At 42.1% G+C, this 20,108-nt stretch overlaps 1 protein-coding gene across 1 annotated transcript in view; it reads right to left on the bottom strand.

The window, feature by feature from the left end:
• The window catches only part of SLC28A3 (solute carrier family 28 member 3), a 105,983-nt gene that overhangs the window by 19,767 nt on the left and 66,108 nt on the right, over window positions 1–20,108 (bottom strand). The window contains exons 5-11 of the mRNA XM_070459133.1: window positions 16,224–16,322; window positions 12,691–12,773; window positions 9,711–9,802; window positions 7,645–7,834; window positions 6,408–6,552; window positions 5,033–5,146; window positions 3,242–3,319 (exon numbers count right to left, since the gene is read on the bottom strand). Of these exons, the coding sequence (XP_070315234.1) occupies window positions 3,242–3,319; window positions 5,033–5,146; window positions 6,408–6,552; window positions 7,645–7,834; window positions 9,711–9,802; window positions 12,691–12,773; window positions 16,224–16,322 (801 nt within the window). The remainder of the gene's footprint in view (window positions 1–3,241; window positions 3,320–5,032; window positions 5,147–6,407; window positions 6,553–7,644; window positions 7,835–9,710; window positions 9,803–12,690; window positions 12,774–16,223; window positions 16,323–20,108) is intronic.

The raw sequence follows: 20,108 nt of genomic DNA, 5'->3' as shown, positions 1-20,108 counted from the left end.
TGGTGGTGGTGGGGAGGTCTGAAGACAGTGGTACAACCTGAACAGCAAGTTCCTCCTTTTTTGTGATTTTATTTTTTATAATTCTGGATTCAATTTATGATAGGAACATATTTCTATCTCAATTTGTAAACACTGGACCTTTCAAAGATGGCTTAGTGCCGGGAGCCATTATGGGAGGTCCCGCCTGTGACGAGGTCATGAAGAAAATACCGGGCAGGCAAGGCCGTCCAGGACCCCAATCCATGACGAGGTCACGAGGAAAAAACCTGGCAGGCAAGGCCGTCTAGGATAAGGGACCCTCCAGGTTGGCCTCGGCCTCTACCCCACCCTGTATCCTCCGCCTTTTCTGCTGCTGTTCTTGTTTGCCCTGCTGCGGATTCTAGTGTTGCCTGCGGAGATCTCTCCTGCTCCTCTTTCACTGAATGAGGACCAACTTAAAACCCTAACTAATAAATCTCCTGGACGCTGGTACCCTATGAAGGGGCCAGGGATGAAGGAAATGCTTCAATTCAAACCCTTTTGCTGGCATTCTGGCTTGTTTGATAAATGTGTGCTCTCATTGCAAAAAATGCTCATGATTGTTCTAAACATCCTAGGCACAGGAATGTTTTAAACATTCCTAACAAAAGAAACTATTAAGCACAGGTCCCTCCGCGGGGTGAGAAAAGCCCCACAAATATTATAGCCGCATATACGCCTAATAGAAAATAGTTTAGATAGAGATTAGCTGGTGACTTCTTGCAGGTAATTAACTTTTGGACTAAGAGCCTGTTTTGTGCCATATCTGCTGTTTTTGCAATCCTTTGCATTTCTGTTCTGTGAAAATGTAATCCTATCTAATTCCCTTGGAGATGACACCTAATGAAAGAAAATAGATTAACCACAAAAAAGACAGGGTCGGCTGCTAAAGTTGCTTAAAAGTTGCACCAGGTGCAAGCCATAAATTGTCAACAGGCCTGAAAGCCAAAAGATATTATACATAGAGATTAACCATAAAAAAGGCCCTAATAGGCACAGAGCCCTTTGGGGGGTGAAGAAGCCCTATTAAAAAATATAAAACATATTGTTTTAAAAGTGGTTATTGGATCAACGTTTGATTGATGTTAATGTGCTGAGGTTGTGCAGTGGAAACTATTGTTAATATAGTTGGAGATCTAGAAAAATAAGAGTTTAGCCCTAGTGTAAAAACAATAAGATAATTGTTAATTTTAACCAGGAGTGCTAAACAGGGGCTCCCTCGCCAGAGCCGCAGAGTCTTTGTGTGTTAAACTTTTTAGATAAATTTAGCTGAGAATTTCTGCAAAAAGACTGCCTTTTATGTTAACAGGATTGTATTTCTATTATGTTGCAATTTGCTGTATCATGAGACTGCCACTTTTCTGTTTTCTGCTAACCTCAAGGCCAGAAGATAATGTGCAAAAAATCTATGGGAAAAGAGTCTCGTAAACAAAAAATATACACAGCACACCTGGCTTCGTGAAGGACAAGCTGATGTAATGTTAAACTAAGTCTGTGTGCTTATCTGCCCCTTAGAAATGTACCAACTTAGGGTATAAAGGCTGTGGTGAAAAATAAAGCAACTGCCAGACTCTGCTGCACATCCTGGTCTGGTCTCTTTCTTTCTCTCTCTCTCTCTCCCTAGCAGACTTGGCCCTATCAAGGCCGGTCCTACGTGTCTCTCTCCCCGACGCGGTTCATCCTGAGGGTTCCCCTGGATCCTGCTGGGGCTGGACCCCGGCAGCTTAGTTATTTCAGCACCAAAGTATCAAATCAGTAGTTTAAAAAAAAGATTCAGCATAGCAGTTGGCCGAGGAAACTTGGAGGTAAATGGAGTCCACGAGTGAGAAAACAATAAAAAAGTGTAGGAACAATAGCATACCATAAAAAAAGAAATCTGAAGAAAAAGCCGAATGCTTTTTCTGACTCATCAACAGGATTTGTAGGGACTTCCCAGAGGAAGGTGAGCTTCCGGGGGCTGTGGGAGGCCTGGGAGAGAATTGATTAGGCCTGACCTTGGGGCTAAGTCGCCAAGTTGCCTTTCCCCTGTAAAATAACATCCTTCCTGTGGTTGGGAGAAGGCCCGGCCTGCAGGCCTGCCAAGGTGAAGGCGGTGCTGAAGGAAGGAGGGGAAGGTTTAGCTCGGGGATGGTTCTGCAAGAACAGAGGTTGGTGTGGGTGACCAGCTGTCCCAGTTTGTCTGGGATTAAGGAGTTTCCTGAGTGCAGAGCTGTCACTGAGCCTGGACCAGGAAGGCATTAGCAGCCATTTGTCTATTCATTGCCAGGTACCTCATGTTCTTTCCCCTGAAATCTCAGATCCTATTACTCCATATGAGCTTTCATAAGTATATCAGCAAATGTCACGCAACTCCCCAAAGTACAGGCATAGCTTGTTTTATTGTGCTTTCTGCATGTTGTGTTTTTCACAGATTGAAGAACTGTGACACTCCTTCATTGAGCAAGTCTATCGGTGCCATTTTTCCAACAGCATTTGCTCACTTTGTCTTTGGGTCACATGTTGGTAATGCTCACAAGATTTCAAACTTTTTCATTATTACTATGTTGGTTATGGTAATCAGTGATCTTTGATGTTACTGTTGTGATTGTTTTGGGTTTTTTTTTAGCAATAAAGTGATTTTAAATTATGTACTTCTTTTAGACATACTGCTATGTCACACTTAGTAGATGACAGTAGAGTTGTAAACATAATTTTTACGTGCACTGGGAAACCAAAAAATTTGTGTGATCACTTTATCATGACATTCACTTTACTGTGGTGGTCTGGAACTGAACTTGCAACATCTCTGAGATTTGCCTATGTTTCGATATTTCTGATTTCCTCTATGTGTTCTCTTTAATGTTTAAAAAATTATTTATTTATTTGGCTGCATCGTGGCTTAGCTGTGGCAGGCAGGATATTTGATCTTCATTGTGGCATGCATAATCTTAGTTGTGACATGTGGGATCTAGCTCCCTGACCATTGAACCCAGGTCCCCTGCATTGGGAGCTCAGTGTCTTAGCCATTGGACCACTAGGGAAGTCTTCCTTAATGTTATAATAACAAAATAATATGTTTTCAGCCCATTGACTTCAGGTAAATTGTAAAAGAGAAAGGATGGTGCTGTGCTGTGCCCCTGTGACATGCCTGGGTTCTGGTCAGCTAGGGTCTATCTGAACATCTGCAGATGGAGAAGTCACTGAAAAGGAAATGTCTACACAGAAAAAAAGTGTTTGGTTTTACCTTGAATGCAAAAAAGTGGTCTGTATATTTCTCACCAAAGACAAATGAAGCACCAGCATCAGTGTACCCCAGGAACGTCTGAATTACAGAAAGGAAAAGAGCAGATCATTACAAACACTGAAACAGTTTTTACCTTCCACAAGACCAACCAGGCTCTGCAGAAGGTGAGGACCCAGAGAACTTGTGGAGAGACTTGGAGAGCTAATTTTCTCAACCTCCCCCCTCCAGCAGATGGCCGGGAAATATATTTTAGGACTGTAGCTGCATACAGATTTCCTGGCATTTCTGACATTCACTATGACTCCAGGGTGCTAAAGAATAAGCTGGGTGTGATAATTTGCTCCAGAAGACATAGATGGTACATGGGACGTACTAGTTACTACTGGATGTATAGAAGTTTGTTTCCCTGTTTGGGGAAGCATCTTAGAAGAGTGGCCCCTGGGACAGGATGCAGGGGTCAAATGAGATAGAGAAGTGATGTCATGGATACTTAGTCACTCAGTTGTGTCCGACTCTTTGCGACCCCATGGACTGTAGCCTGCCAGGCTCCTTTGTCCATGGGGATTCTCCAGACTAGAACATTGGAGTGGGTTGCCATGCCCTCCTCCAGGGGATTTTTCCAGCCCAGGGATTGAACCCAGGTCTCCTGCAGGGAAGCCCATGATATGGGTAAGAGACAACCAAAATAATAATGAACTTGGCAGAATAACATATTCCACATAAACAAAATTATTTGTCTAACTCATGCTATGAAATTAAAATTTGAATCAACCAAATAGGAAAAGGAGTACGTCGAGGCTGTATATTGTAACTGTGTTTATTTAACTTAAATGCAGAGTACATCATGAGAAATGCTGGGCTGGAGGAAGCACAAGCTGGAATCAAGATTGCTGGGAGAAATATCAATAAGCTCAGATATGCAGATGACACCACCCTTATGGCAGAAAGTGAAGAACTAAAGAGCCTCTTGATGAAAGTGAAAGAGGGGAGTGAAAAAGTTGGCTAAAACTCAACATTCAGAAAGCTAAGATCATGGCATCTGGTCCCATCACTTCATGACAAATAGATGGGGAAACAGTGGAAACAGTGGCTGACTTTATTTTCCTGTGCTCAAAAATCACTGCAGATGGTGACTGCAGCCATGAAATTAAAAGATGCTTACTCCTTGGAAGGAAAGTTATGACCAACTTAGACAGCATATTGAAAAGTAGAGACATTACTTTGCCAACAAAGGTCCATCTAGTCAAAGCTACAGTTTTTCCAGTAGTCATGTATGGATATGAGAGTTGGACTATAAAGAAAGCTGAGCACTGAAGAATTGATGCTTTTGAACTGTGGTGTTGGAGAAGACTTTTGAGAGGCCCTTGGACTGCAAGGAGAGCCAACCAGTCCATCCTAAAGAAGATCAGTCCTGGGTGTTCATTGGAAGGACCGATGTTGAAGCTGAAACTCCAATACTTTGGCCACCTGATGCGAAGAGCTGACTCATTTGAAAAGACGCTGATGCTGGGAAAGATTGAGGGCAGGAGGAAAAGGGGACGACAGAGGATGAGATGGTTGGATGGCATCACCGACTCAATGGACATGAGTTTGGGTGAACTCCAGGAGTTGGTGATGGACAGGGAGGCCTGGTGTGCTGCAGTCCACAGGGTGGTAAAGAGTCGGACACGACTGAGTGACTGAACTGAACTGAATGCAGATAAATAAATTTACTTCTGACATATCTTAAGGATTATATTCAAATGTTAAAAGCACTATAAAAAACAAGGTAATACTTTGAACCGAACTTACCTGAACTTGTTTGCCCAACCAATCAAAAGCCATAAATCCAGGTTCTGTCCTTAGTATCAAAAGCCCAAGAAGAAACTGTAACCCAATTCCCCAAAAGACAGGCCTCCAGTAAACCTATACAGAAAAAAGAAGAGACGTTTTATTAGAAAATGAATGTTGAACTCAGCATAAATTACCAGAGGATCACTATTTTCTTGGAAGCTTCTCAGATATGGCTTGTGACCCACCTTCTTTCAGAGGTCAAAGCAGCTGTGAGCAAAGAATCCCTCCTTAGAATTATACTAAAAATTTCAGAATTGTACTACTTCTTCTTAAACCTGAGTTTAAGCCTTCAGTCCTGGAAACGTATGTAACCATTTTGTCATGATAAAATCACTTAGACATGAAGAGTAGTTTTAGTAGAGTCAATGAAGGAGGAAGGATCTGGTCTTCCGGTCATGTGGTAAATCTTAGATACATATAAATATTTTCCCATCTGGAAAATGGAAAGGCTGAACATGACTTCTCTGTGTGTCCAAGGTTTGTTGACCTGACAATTTGTAAATGAATTAAGTGAAATTCCACCCTGTGGAGGGGCTTTCATTTCACTGTAAAAGGAACCAATTAACTCTAATGCAGTCCAAGGGAGAGCAGCATGTAAATGGACATTCAAGTGCTTTCCTTTTTTGTGCAGAGATGAGTGTTCTGCAAAGAACTATGGGACTGGAGGCACAGAAAACAGCGGAGATGTTCACCTAAGCAGGGAAAGCAATTTGGATCTTATCAAGTGGCTTTGGTCTTTGATTAATGCTCTTTTTTTTTTGGATCAATTATTCAGCCAGTAAAGTCTTCAGACTTTCAGCTAGTAAAGTTTGCTGTTGTGAATTATATGTGAAAGTTTTACTATCTCAAAATTCTTGCCAATTTAGGGGGTTCCAGGATTATAAAACAAGGATGAGAATTGAATTCAGTGTAAACAAAACTGCTTAAGGACAAATTTTTGGAGTAAAATAGCCTCAATGGCAAATAGAAATTTGATAAACTGCAGAATCCAATGGTAGAATATTGTTATTTACTGGCCTGAAGAAATTTGGATCAAAATGGATGAGTTTTCTTTGTATGTGTGTTTAATGGGGGGGATGGCGGCACAGAAGTAGAAATCAGACTTGACAGAAGAGAATATCTCACTGGTTGAACAACTGGAAAATTACTGAGAATGAAGACTGTAGAGTAATAGAACTATTAACATTCAGGAAAAGGGCACCTTAGCCATTTAAAATATCATAGGAGGTAAGAAAAATATGGAGTAGCAGTTCAATTCTTTCATACTCATTACTTTGAGCAATTTACACATGAGGGAAAAAAAGGGGAAAAAAAAGATTGATTTCATACTTACTTTGGTTGGGTGCTTGGAAAATAGAAATGTCAGGGAAGTGTACATTATGAGTCCTCCAAAAGACACCAGCTGCTGTTGGCCCAGTTTAACAGTGTCAAAGACCAGCCAGAGAATAACTGCCAGGATCAGGCAGCCCCATATCACCCTAAGAAAACCAGGGAGGATGCTTTGGCATCATTTTTTGTGCTACCTTGGAAATCTTAATCAGGCTTAAATGTACAAACAACACATATTGAGTAACACATCCTGGCACTTGGACATTATGCTTCTAGAAATTGCAAGAGACTCTCTTTGGGTGTAGCTAGAAAGGCAAGTAGTCAAAAAATGAAACAATGTATCGCCAGTACTCCACAACTCTTGGACTCTTTGCTGGGGCAGTATTCATAAAGGGATCAGAGAGGAGAAAAGATGCCTGGAGAGGAAGTCTGGTGATTTCTTCCTGAGAGCTGTTGGGCATTCTCTCCTCCATTTAGGGAGATGGGTGAAGCATTACCTTCTTCCTTTCAAGGAAGAACCTGAAGTGTGTCCTCTGCACTGGGGGACCCACCCAAGCCTCGGAGAGCTAAGTTAGACTTTAGACCTGGTTCTGACTCCCTGGAGAACCCAGTGGACACAACAAGAGTGATTCAGTAGATGGCAGAGCCGGAGAGGATACTCTGGAGAGGATGCTCTGTTGGGATTGTAAACCCTGGTCCTTAGGCCAAGAATGTGTGAACTTTCTTGGTAGATCCCATGTTGGCCATCCTGGGGAGAATAGGTTCTGGGTGCTACCCTGTAGGGCCACCTGGAGACAGAGGGGCTCTCAAAGAGACAGGCTGAAAGAAAAGCCCTGAACAGTCACCTGCCGGACAGGGGTCTTATAAGAGAGAGTTGATTTTACTAATTCACAGACCTTTCCTCCTAAAGAAGCCAGCTTCATGCCCAGAGAGAAAGTCACCCCTTCAAGTCAGAACCATCCCAACTTTTGGACAACATTTTATCATTTAGTGGCACTTGAAATGAAGGCAGTTTGTAGGGGCATTTGAGTACATCTTGCATGAATCACTGCCTGATCTAGGCCTTCATGTCCTGCTTGTAAAATGAAGGTTAAAAAAAAATTTTTTTAATGGATTATTCCCTAGGTTGTTTCTAGCTTCAGTATCCCATCAGTGATGAAGCAATTTCAGAATAAATCTATGGAACAGTGTTGGAAAAGACTAACATCTCTCTCAACCACAACAGAACTGAATGTATTTACCACTTCAGCCAGAACCAATGGCTGTTCAGTAGCCTTTGGCCTGGAGACAGGAACCGAGCTATCTGAGACTCATATTTGGCCATGAAGTGATCCCAGACCACAAAGAAGATGGCAACCACGGTGATCACGAAAAGAGGAAGGGCTCTGTGAAAGTTCATCACACAGGCTGCAATCACCAGGGCCAGGTAACCTGTGCAGGAAGCAAACACAGACAGTGAACATCACCAGTCAGCTGGAGACCAGACTTCAGCACTGATCTGGCTCAGCCAAGGGCAGGGCCCACCAGGAAATCATTGAACACAGGGGTGCTCTTGACATAGCTATTGGCCCTTCTGATGATAAGGGTTGTATTTTGGGTTAAATTCCTTTATTTAAAAAAAAAAATAGTCTCCCAAGAATGCTAGAAGGATAGGGTGCCAGGTTTTTTTCTTAAGGAAACTTGTGAATTCCTGAATCTTGTTGCTTGATCACTGGGGCTCTTGCTTAGTGCGTGCATGCTAAGTCACTTTAGTGCTAAGTCCAACTCTGTGCGATGCTATAGGCTACAGCTCCCCAGCTTTTCTGTCCACAGAATTCTCCAGGCAAGAATACTGGAGCGGGCTGCCATGCCCTTCTCCAGGGGATCTTCCCAACCTATTGATCCAACCCGGGTCTTCTGCACTGTAGGCAGATTCTTTACCATCTGAACCACTAGGGAAGCCTCTTGCTTAGTACTGACTACTTTTTCTGATACCCAGACTCAGCAGATGAGCTTCTACAGAGAAAGGCCAGGCACCAAAGCAACCACTGGCAAAAATTATTGAGTTTCCTGGTTTGTGGCCCAGATTTGGCGTAAACTTGAGTAGGAAATTCTCTGAGTACCACAACACTGATATGCTACAGAATCTCTAAAAGAAAGAGGTGGGTGATGACCAGGCTGATAGCTTTGGAAGAGAAGATTCTGGGATAAGAACACAAGGTTTTCCATTAAAAGCTGGCAAACACGGCTTTGTTTGCAAGTTAAATTTGGCCTGCCACTTGTTTTTGTAGGTGGCAAGTACAGTTGTATTTGTATATTTGTATTTGTAGTCTACAAATAAAGTTGCCTTGGCACATGGCCACACCATCTGCTTACTTTGTACTACAATGGCATAGCTGTGTGGTTTTGAGTATGGTCTGCAAAATACTACTTGGGCTGGTAGAAAGCAAGCAAGCAAGCTTTCAACCCTGATGCTCTCTGTTCTGGCAGTGTGAGACCGGAAAACCACTGACCTCTTGGGGTCAGCCATCTTGGACTAATGTCCATGGACTCGGGTGGGAGGGCTCACATTTCATAGACAGTAATGTTCTTTGAAATGGGCCCTGGAGCCCTTTGTTTGGAGGGAGTCAAAGCAGGACACCTGCTCATTTGTGAAGACACCTTGGTCTTGCTTTCAGGTAGGAGGAGAGGGCTGTGTGACCCTAGGCTCATCCTTGTTTTGTTTTCATATAAAGCATTAATTGATTGGTTATATCACCATTTCAATTAGGTTGCTGCCTTGTGATTATCACCGTTTTTCCAGTTGCCTGAATTTGCATTATCCAACCCTCAAATCCATACCATAATAACAAAGACCATGGGAATAGGTAATCTTAAAAAATCAGCTGCTGGCTGCCTAAACAGGACATGGGGCTTCCCCCTGGTGGCTCAGGGGGCAAAGAATCTGCCTGCAGTGCAAGAGACCTGGCTTCAATCCCTGGGTCGGGAAGATGTCCTGGAGGAGGGCATGGCAGCCCCCTCCAGAATTCTTGCCTGGAGAATCCCATGGACAGAGGATCCCGGCAGTCTAAATTCCTGGACCCTATACAGTCTATAGGGTCACAAAGAGTTGGACACAACTGAAGTGACTTAGCACGCAGAACAGCTATCTACATGGGCATTTCAAGCCGAGACCCACCACTCAGGAGCTTTCTGGTGAAATTCTTTCCTCTCTGGATGACTCAGAGATGATTCAGGGAAGGAAATACTTATTTGTTTTCTACAGAAAACTGATATTTGAGAGAACCTGGAAAAGAGACACTAGTATCTCATCCCTTTTGCTACTTACCTGCTATTAAAATGCCCCAGATGATGTACCGAAGGGTTGTTTTGTGTTCCCTACAAAAATCAGACATCCTCCCACACATCCTTCCCAGGCACCTGTAACAAGACAAAGCAAGAAGCAGGAAGATGTAAACACCACATACACGACATATCCTGGCATGCTAAAGCTATAGCAGATTAGGCTTTGTAAATCATCAGGCAAACAAATTCATGAGGTTTGTGTCATACAAAATAAAAATAAGAAATTCCTTTCATTTTAGACCAAAATCAGCCATGGTTTGGCTCAACCTTTGCTGCATGGATGTGCCAAGCCATGAAGGATTATGGAGATGCAGAAAATGTGCTCCCAGAAATAAAGCAGGGGACAGGATAACCAACCAAAAGCTGAGAATGAATCATAGGATGAGACTGTTTCTCACTAGGCTAGATCACCCCCTCTCTAGTGGAAGGGTGACTGTCTTCACAAGATGCTTGAAAAGTGACGTAGGATTTGGGGGATTTGAGGGCTGTCAACCAATGGGTTGTGATATAGCTTTCTCAGAAGGTTCTGGAATTGTTGATGTCTTTGTTTCTGCTCAGAGTTTTGTTACAGGGTGGTGTGGAGTGTGCAAGCCATGTGTGCATCTGATCACTTCTTCCAAGGAAGATGTTGTACACCAGTAAGGGAGTCCGGAGAGGTCACAGGTGGTACCCACAACAACTGTCCTCCCTTCTCCCGGATGTTCCCGGTCCCCCGTGCTTCCTTTGAACCCTGGCTTCCCTGCCTACACCTTTTCCCACAGTGTGCCTCCCAATGCAGGCCTCTCCTCTCCTGCTTGAGGCTAAATGGAAGGAATTTACTTGCACATTTAATCATGACCACTTTCGGCCATTGGACAGGGTTTCTAAAATAACCCTTTCTCCCGTATAGAAGATTCACAATCTCCAGGAGCTCAAAGGACTCAGCCCCCAGCTGGGACCGCCCATGCCCTTGGTAAACATTCTCCAGTTCCCGTCCCTCCAGCAGTCATGCCCACATGTCCATGTCACAGTCCCCTTCACGGTTCAGGGCACTGCTCAAGCCCTTCGCTTCTGCAAAGCCTTCTTGCATTTCCTCAGAGCTAGTCCTCTGCAACCTATTCCTACTATCTCCTTTGATTATGTTTTGTTACGAAGCCTTGACTGACTGTAACTTCATGGAGAATAGATGTCTGAGCCCAGCATCAGCAGCTTGGACACTGAGTGCTTGACAGGCCTTTGCTGAATTCTTAGATAAATGAAATGGGAGTTCTTATTGCTTTTCTGGAACAATATTTTATAGCTGTGGACCCATTCATGAGTTATGAAGTTTGTCATACAGTGTAGGATACCTGTCCTTAAACAAGAGAATAGGACCTCTAAGAGTGTATCACACATAGTGATAACAGGCATTATTTCATGGAAATTTTGTCTTACGTATGTGTATGAATAGGTGTACTGAGAATTAGTGACATTGTTCTGGAACATGTTGAGGGAATATAAATAACAATAAAGACTAAATTTTTCATGGTCTAATTTAGGACAGGCTGCTGATACATTGTCCTCAGTTGTGGATATAGTGTTATAAAGCAGCAGAGTCAGACAGCAACATTCAATAGAGCACATCCATCTACTCTAGGTCAAATTTATCAGATTGTTTAATTGCAGGGAGTGTGTATAGTCCATTACAGCAACCTGACACTGCGAAAAAAAAGGAAGTGGCTGAAAATAGTCGCTTTGGCCATTTGGTTATCCAGGCTGAATGACTCCAAATCTCTTGGTGGTGATTTTTCCATCCATTAACACTGATGAAACCTGAGTACCTCTGACCACCCAAGAGAATCTCTTGGCCCCAAGGGTCAGAGATTCTTGAACTCAAATGAGGATGAAACCAAATTCAGCTTTCCAGCATGGTAAAAATTCTTTGTAAGAAGAAAATTTTTATTGGCGTATAAGCTGCTTTATAAGGTTGCGTTAGTTTCTGCTGTCCAGGAAAGTGAATCACCTATGTGTGTACATAACCACTCTTTTTTGGATTTCCTTCCCATTGAAGTCACCACAGAGCGCTATACAGTAAGTCCTCATGGTGGTGAAAATTCTTTCTGATGTATATGTGATGAGGCCTTTCAATCTGAATTTTGACCAGCTCTATCTTCTGATACACAAAAAGTTCCTCAGAGACTCAGGAATTAACACCAAATTTAAATAGGAATTTAGAAAATTTACAAATACTTCAGTGTTATGATAGAGACAATCTTGGACTAGGAATCAGAAGCTGAAATTTAAATTAGCTTTTTTCCAGCTGACAAACCCTTGCCTAAGTCTGAGCTTCATTTTTCTGATCCAAAAACTAAAAATAATAATTTGCCTCTCCTGCTAATGAGTGATAAGGACTTGGAATATTTTCATGATACCACGAGGTAAGAGCAAGTTTGTTGGGACTTAAAGTGAATTGGGTTTTGTGAAATCAATTGCTCATTGATTGAACATTGAGAAGATGAATTAACTACTTTCGCATGGATTGGAGCAATTAGTTGGCAATTTACAGCTTTAATTAGAAGATTGTCCTGGATATTGGGTTCCTAGGACATCAGCAATTTGAAATTACCACATTGATTATACTAGAGCTTAATTAATTTTTCTGAAAATGCTGTTAGGTGGGTAGTAGGTAGGGGAGATTGGCGGTGACTATCTCTGATAAATCATAATTAATGTTAAAAATTAGATGAGAATAAAAAAGTGGCAAAGCCACTTCGCTTAGGAGGTGCTGTGCTGTGCTTAGTCACTTACTCCACGGACGGTAACCCGCCAGACTCCTCTGTTCCTGGGGATTCTCCAGGCAAGAATACTAGTGTGGGTTGCCATCCTCTCTTCCAAGGGATTTTCCCAACCCAGAGATGCAATCCAGGTCTCCCAAATTGCAGGTGGATTCTTTCCTGTCTGAGCCACCAGAGAAGCCCAAGAATGTCTATGGTTTGAACCTGTACCCTTTTCGATGTGTTTCTTGATCATCCTCCTCTTCTTCATCCTTTCTTAGAGAATCCTGCTCGATGGTGATGTGCTCTTCTACCTGGAAATCAGACATAGGGACAGAGATGGAATGAGGAGAATGCTGAGCATAATGGACTCTGATCTCTTTTGCTCAGAATTTTGGCAAGGAAAAATTTCCAAATTATTTAAATTACTTTAAAATTATTATGCAAGATGATGTCTCCAATTATCAACTGCTCAGAGATTTTTCACCTTGTCACAAAAAAATCTAGTTTCATTCATTTCTCCCTTTACTTAAATTTCCGCTCTGTTTTCAGACGAGTGCTAAATGAAGTTAATACCAGAGGCTACATAAATCTCTCTTTATATTCTGGCAGCCCCCGTTTCCAGAGAACTGAGACTAAGGCTGTTTTTATTTCCCTGGCAGCCAAGGATTGGTCTTCTGATATGAACCGTAGCTCAGTATCTTCCAAAGCTGTTAAACTACCCTCAGGAACTAGGGTTCTTCTATCAACTGGGTTAAGGGGAAATATTTCCTCACTCAATTAGCCCTTGTTCTAGTTATTGAGTGATGTATATGCCTGGGCTTTTCTGGTGGCTCAGACAGTAAAGAATCTGCCTGCAACTCAGGAGACCTGGATTCAATCCCCGGATCAGGAAGATCCCCTGAAGAAGGGAATGGCTATCCACTCCAGTATTCTTGCCTGGAGATTTCCATGGACAGATGCGCCTGGTGGGCTACAGTCCATGGGTCACAAAGAGTCAGACACGACCGAGCAACTTTCACCTTTTCTTTTTCGTACCTGTGCTATCTTTTTCTTTGTGGGGGGTGGGGGGTGGTGCAGCATGTGGGATCTTAGTTTCCCAACTAGAGATGGAACCCATGCCCCCTGCATTGGAAGCATAGAACCTTAACCACTGCACTGTCCTGCTGGGAAGTTCCAACCTGGGCTATCTTTTATGGACAATCTTCACAAGTGCTGTTGGAGCTCTTAAGCATCCATGACCCATTCTATTCCTGCGATGGTGGGAAGGATTTCCTACCTCCCGTCATTCTGTGATAATGTCTCAAACAGGTCCAGCTATTGTAAGCAAAGGCAAAGGAAGGTTGGGAGGGAGTAGGGAGCTTTTAAGCAGTTTTGAACATGCTCAAGAGGTATAATGCCAAATCTCAGGCTTAGTTTGTTGTCCGATCCCATGAGGCTTTCATTTCTCTTTAACAACAAAACCCATGGAAATTAGTTATTAGCTTGTCTCTGAAAGGATCCTCAAAGATTATCTTGTCCTTTGAGGCCAAACTCCCATTATGTTCCTGACTTAGGCTGCCTTCATGTTGTGGGCTGGGCCTCACGCACAGGGATGGTTGTAATAGAGACCAGCTGAGTCCAGGTTGCGGCTGCCAAGGTCAGGGGTTCCGAGAAGCCCTTCTCATTTCCCCCCACCTAACACCAAGCTTGGCCAAGAGAAAAAGTCTGGTAAAATTTTCACTTAAAGGATCTTCATCATTATTTTCTTTGAGTAAAATTGTCCCAAGTTACCTACCACATGGAATGTCTAGCATTTCTTTGTTTTCTTTTTTGTTTTTCCAACCCCTTTTCATCTTTGAAACAAAACAAAACAACAAAACCTTCCTGACCCCACAGCCCACAGTCATGGGACATCTAGCCTCTCTCCTTCCCTTCACAGTCAAACCACTTGAAACAACTTCCTTGCGTCCAGGGACACTCCATATCCTGTTCACTTCTCAACACACCGTGACCAAACTGTTGCTGATGTGGCCTCTGCTAAGGTCACTGCCAAGGCCACCTAAGGACCACTGTGACCAAACCAGTAGTCACTCCTCAGTCTTCATATTTCTATTTACAATAATACTTAATTTTTGTTTTTGACTTCTTTTGTGAAACAATTTTTAAACCAAGACTTTTAAGAGCATATTTATTTAGGTTCATAGCAAAATTGAGAGGAAGGTAGAGTTTCTCATTTATTTTTGCCCCTACCGCAGGCAGCCTTTCCCGTTACTGACTTCTCCACCAAAGCGGTACATTTGTTACAACTGATGGACCCATGAAGTCTATAGTTTACATCAGGCCTCACTCTTGATGTTGTACATCCTATGGGCTTGGTCAAATGTTTAATAACAGGTATCAACCATTATAATATCATACAGAGTATGTTCACCATCCTAAGGATCCCCTGTGCCTGTTCGTCCTTCTCTCCCTCTCATCTGCCCTCCCATCTTGGCAGCCAGTGATCTTTTTACTGTTCCCATAGTTTGCCTTTTCCAGAATGTCATATAGTTGGAACCACACAGTATGGAGTCTTCTCAGATTGCTTCTGTTAATTAGTCATACACATGTAATAGTCCCCCATTTCTTTTGATGTCTTGATAGCTAATTTGTTTTTAGTGCTGAATAATATTTCATTGTCTGGAGGGACCACCATTCATTTATCCATTCACCTACTGAAGGATATTTTGGTTGCTTTTAGGTTTTGGCAATTATGAATCAAGCTTGTATAACCATCCATGTGCAGGCTTTTGTCTGAAAAGAACTATTGTCTTCTCTCTCTCTCTCTTTTTTTTTGGTTGAAGAACACTTACCGATATGAACACTTTAGAATATGTTAAATGAAATAGATAATTACCAAATAATATGAAAGCACAGTCCCAATATACCTGACATGCACATAGATGTATATGTAAGTTGGATTGAAACAAGCTATATTCTAATATGTTAGAAGCTGATTTTTTTTCTGGAATTACAATTCATTATTTGTCTTTCAAATTTTGCTGCAATAATATTTCAAATTTTCTACTTCAAATAAGTTATTCATTTATCATGAGCAAACTCCCCCTAAAATATGGCACCCAAACAAAATTACTTTTTAAAGGATGATATACATGGGTAATTTGCTCCCTTTTTAGCAGCAGGTTTTTTTCAAATGAGATCCTTACACCTGTAGCTTATATAATACTGCATATTAACTATACTTCATAAGAAGTTAATTAAAAAATCTATAATCAGTGAAAATACCCTTCAAAAATAAAGACATAATACAGATATTTTCAGGCAAACAAACAAACAAAAAAAATAAGATCGTACCCAAAATTCAGTATATAAAAGAAATCAGAGGCTTTGTCACAGAGCACCTAAACTTGCTGTGTACACTTAGATATCATCGAGGAGCCCTAGGGTGTCACAAACACAGTTTTAGAACCGTGTCTTAGAACCTTCCTCTTGTCTGCCTCATTCACTTTAAAATTGAGATGTTTTTGTTGAAGTCAGTGCTTTCTGTCTTGGGATGGAATTTGGAATGTGCAATCAGGAAGTGTCAGAGCAAGCCTGGGTGCTCTCTCCATCGGAGAGGACAGGTGTACAAACACAAAATCTTTGCGCATATGTGTTTTCCTCATGACCCTGCCATGCCCACTCTAATTACCCTTTAACTTGTTCCTCTGAGTGCCAGACTTCAGTAGCCGAGGCCGGCAGTTGCCATGGTGACGGACTCACTCGCTCTTTCCCAGTCATACCTGTTTGCCATTTTCATGCTCTCTGTTTTGCACAATTCTGTTCCTTAGCGAGTGGTCATTTCCTGATGTGTTCTGGTTTTCAAAGCCATCTTCATCATTCTAAGAAAAAGTACAGGATTGCAAAAATAAAATTTCAGAGCCAAAAAACAAATGTTCTTTCAATGAGTGATACCCAAAGACTTCTGAGGGATGGGACAACAAAGACGAAGTGTTTAGATGAGTCAGCTGATTAAAGAAAGAAACAATGAATCTTAGTACTTAAAGAAACAGAAATGATTATCAAAAAATTTGAAAATTTACTGTCTGTAAAAGCCACATAAGGAAAAAGATGATCTCAATCCAGAAATGTAAATCCTTTTGTTTTCTTTCCTTTTTTTTGGCTGTGAAATCTTAGTTCCCTGACCAAGGATTGAACCCAAGCCCCTTGCAATGGAAGCACACAGCCCTAACTACTGGACAGCCAGGGAGTTCTCTAAATCCTTTTGTTTTCTAATATAATCTAGGTACATATAGTTGCTGGTACAAAAATATGTTTTAGTTAAAAATTTGGATGGCTTATTTTTCACATATTTTTTTTCCTGAAAGATATGAATGCTGTAAGTACAAGACTAACAAAAGCTTAAATGTTTTGCATTTTTCCACTTCTTTGATTATACATGTTCCTGATCAGTTTCTCTGCTTGTAATCTTTCTTTCCTTCAGATCTGTATATAAATTCTTTCTATGCTATTCTTTCTACATCATAAAATGAGACTCCTGGCCTCTGGAGTCAATTGCACATTCCTCGGCACAGTTCAGGGTTGCTCGATCCTGTTCATTCGTTTTACTCCGCTCGCTTTGCAGGCACCATGAACTATGTGCCCTTCTCCAGGCCCAGATTAAGTTCTCCTGCCTTGTGTTTGCCATATGCTCTCTATCCTGCAAAACATCCTATAAAATACTAGCAGTTCCTTCTAAACAAGATTTAAAGATAAAACATGGTTCAACTACCAAAGATGATGATCTGAAAAATGCATGTGTTGTACTGAAAGTCATTACTTATATTTGAAACATGCATGATTTTTGTTGGTGTTGTTATGATGGAAAAGATTGGTGTGGTCCAACTTGAAGAAGACTGAAGGAAGAAGGTTGCTGGGACTAGGCTATGTAGCCTTCCAACAAGCAGAGCTGAGATGAGAGTGCAGCTTTCCAACCTCCTTTTCAACACTTCACACAGACTTTCAAATTATAAAATGAAACAAAATATAGTTAACTGTGGGCTGGATAATTTTATTCTTAGACATTGGATTTGTGAGATGCTAAAATGTGTTTTGTTTGGTTTAGAGCATTCTCTGGTAGTAATGAGCATGATAAAAAATGCCTTCTTCTCTGAGACCAATTTGGCTTTAACTTTTTCTGATTTTTCTTTCACAAACTGAGTAGAGTTTGCTCTTGGAGGTGTGTCTTGACCTCTAGCTGCTTTTCCCAAATGTGACAAACAGTTGGCTCATTTTTCCTTTACCTTTTTGGGATGGGTCCAATCTTTCTCCCATCTCTTCCCCAACTAGCCTTTTTAGATGGCACTTCATTCCAAGTAAGGCCGCAGATAGATAAACAGTGTCAGATAGGTGCTTTTATCTTTTCAAGAAATGTTTCCTGCTAGCCCTGTCAGCTATGACCTTGATTTGAAAAAGAAACAAGTGTATGAGTTTGATTATTATTTTTAGCCTTGAAGTGTCTCATGTAGGATCTTCCACCAGGGATGGAACCCGTGCTCCACTGCACCACCAGGCAAGTCCCTCTGAGAGTTTCATTTTAACTTTAGATCTTTGGCTGGCCCCACAGATCTAGGGAAAAAAAATACAATTCCAACTTGTAATGTATGTTCCAAACCTGCAACTCCTGCTTGGAATGCAGATTCTTTGCCTCTGAACCATCTGGGAATCCCCTATTGAAACACAGGACTGTATAAACTTGAATAAAGTTTAACTTCCAGCATTACCTGATTTATGCATAAAAGTCTTGTGGCCAAACTGCTTTTTTTTGTGTGTGTTACAAATGCTTACACCTTACTTTAGCCCAGCTCCTTGCTTATAACATTCATGAATGCTGAAAATTTGCTTAATAAAAAGCTAAAAATAAAACCCAACAGGAGTTGGAAAAACAGGACCTAGGTAACTGAGGGGGATTGGCCCTTTGGGTCCCTAAATACACAGGTGACGCCGGGCAGGTCACATCTTTTACCACTCTGTCCATCCATCTCCACGACGGTTTCGACTTGGTCTTCTCCTGGTTCCTTTCCAGCTCCTATCATTTTCTGGCTCCAAGAGCGTCTGCTTCTAGGTGCTGATCACTCCTGCCACCTAGTGGCAGAATTGGAGACGTCCTTGAGCAGCTGGGCGCAGGATGGAGCTGACCTTTGTAGGGTTAACGCAAGGGGAGAGGGGTGGGGACGGCAGTGTACGGGTTAAGGGAGGGGTGAAGCGGGCACCTCTGGACGTGTAATGGGATTGTTTTACCCCCACTATAGTACATGCTTTGGCTTTCCAGCGTTGTTCAGAAGAGCAATATCTCCCGGCTGGGGATTTCCAACAGAAACAAAGGAGGTGTTTATGGGTGTTAACTGGTGCCTGAAAAGTGACCCTTAAAATATCTGTTTATCTGCTTCTTTTTAAATTGGAGTCCTACGGGCTATAACAGGTGTCCCATAATTACTTCTTAGCCCACTGTTTTTTTCCCCCATCTACTTAGCAATTCGGATTGAGGGCATACCTGCTCCCTGAATGGGTAACAACGTTGTGGGGGCGGTGTATGAGTACTTCTAAGCAATTGACAGCACAGCACTTATAACTTCTCTACTTAACCGTAGTGGCTGTGTGTCCTAAGGGGATGATCTCGGATTGGGCCCCCGCTGGAGGCAGATCCTTGAGCCAGGAGTACGTGGTGTTTGTGCTTGTTCTCCTTCCTTGTCTTTTTAATCTTGCATTTCTATGTGATTCAAGCAACTATAGATCCACAGTCTGTGTTCCAGGGAGTACAGATGGACAGAAGCCTTTTAATTTCTTCCTTTCATTCAGTTTCTAAACCACACAACTTCTAGAACATAGTCCTGAAAACTGAAATCATCCTCCTCCCCCCTGGCATCTATTTGTGGGTGGGAGGGGTCTCCTGTAGAATCTTAGCTGAACACATCGCCACCCAAAATAAAGGTGACGATTGCAAGCTTCCCTTTTAACTAGATTCTGGTCAATAAAATGTAAACAGAAATGGAGCCCTGAGTCGGGCAACTTGGGGATGCTCCTTAAGAGCTGGCTGGCAGGTCCTTTTTATTCCTTCTAGCCTTTCTTCTGTGCTGCTGCCTGGTGTGTGGATAGTTCCAGCTGGGTCACGAACACAAAGGCCCCATCCTTGTGATGTCAAAGTGGTGAACTAGAGGGGCCTTGGGCCCCTGGAAACCTTGAGCTCCCACTCTGCCTCTGCACAACCCATCTCCTGACTTACCTGCAGGAAACACACTTCTCCCTTCTTACTTTTGGTTTTTGCTTTTATGTACACCTGAGCTTACATAATATTTAGTGGGTTCAAAACACTGCATGAAACCTTTACAGCATTTTGCATTAGATCTATAGAGGCCTGTGTGGTGACTATTGGGCTCACCCCTTTTACAGGTGAGGAAACTAAGGCAAAGATAAGTAAATTCCCTGACCCAGGTTGTACAACCAGAAGTACAGGAGATGGAATCTGAGTTAAGACTTTCCAGTCTCAGGCCCTAATGTACTCATAGAGTTTAGCCAGTGGGCCAAGGCCTTTTGGCCTCGGAAATGTCTAAAGACATAGTAGTGTACCTACAGATTGAATCCCCTTTCAATTAAGAATGCCTGATTTGGACTCTAGCTATTAACATTTG

This window comes from Odocoileus virginianus, chromosome 31, assembly GCF_023699985.2.
Source record: "Odocoileus virginianus isolate 20LAN1187 ecotype Illinois chromosome 31, Ovbor_1.2, whole genome shotgun sequence".
In the NCBI taxonomy this organism is placed as follows: domain Eukaryota; kingdom Metazoa; phylum Chordata; class Mammalia; order Artiodactyla; family Cervidae; genus Odocoileus; species Odocoileus virginianus.
This window is presented reverse-complemented; position numbering and strand designations above follow the sequence as displayed.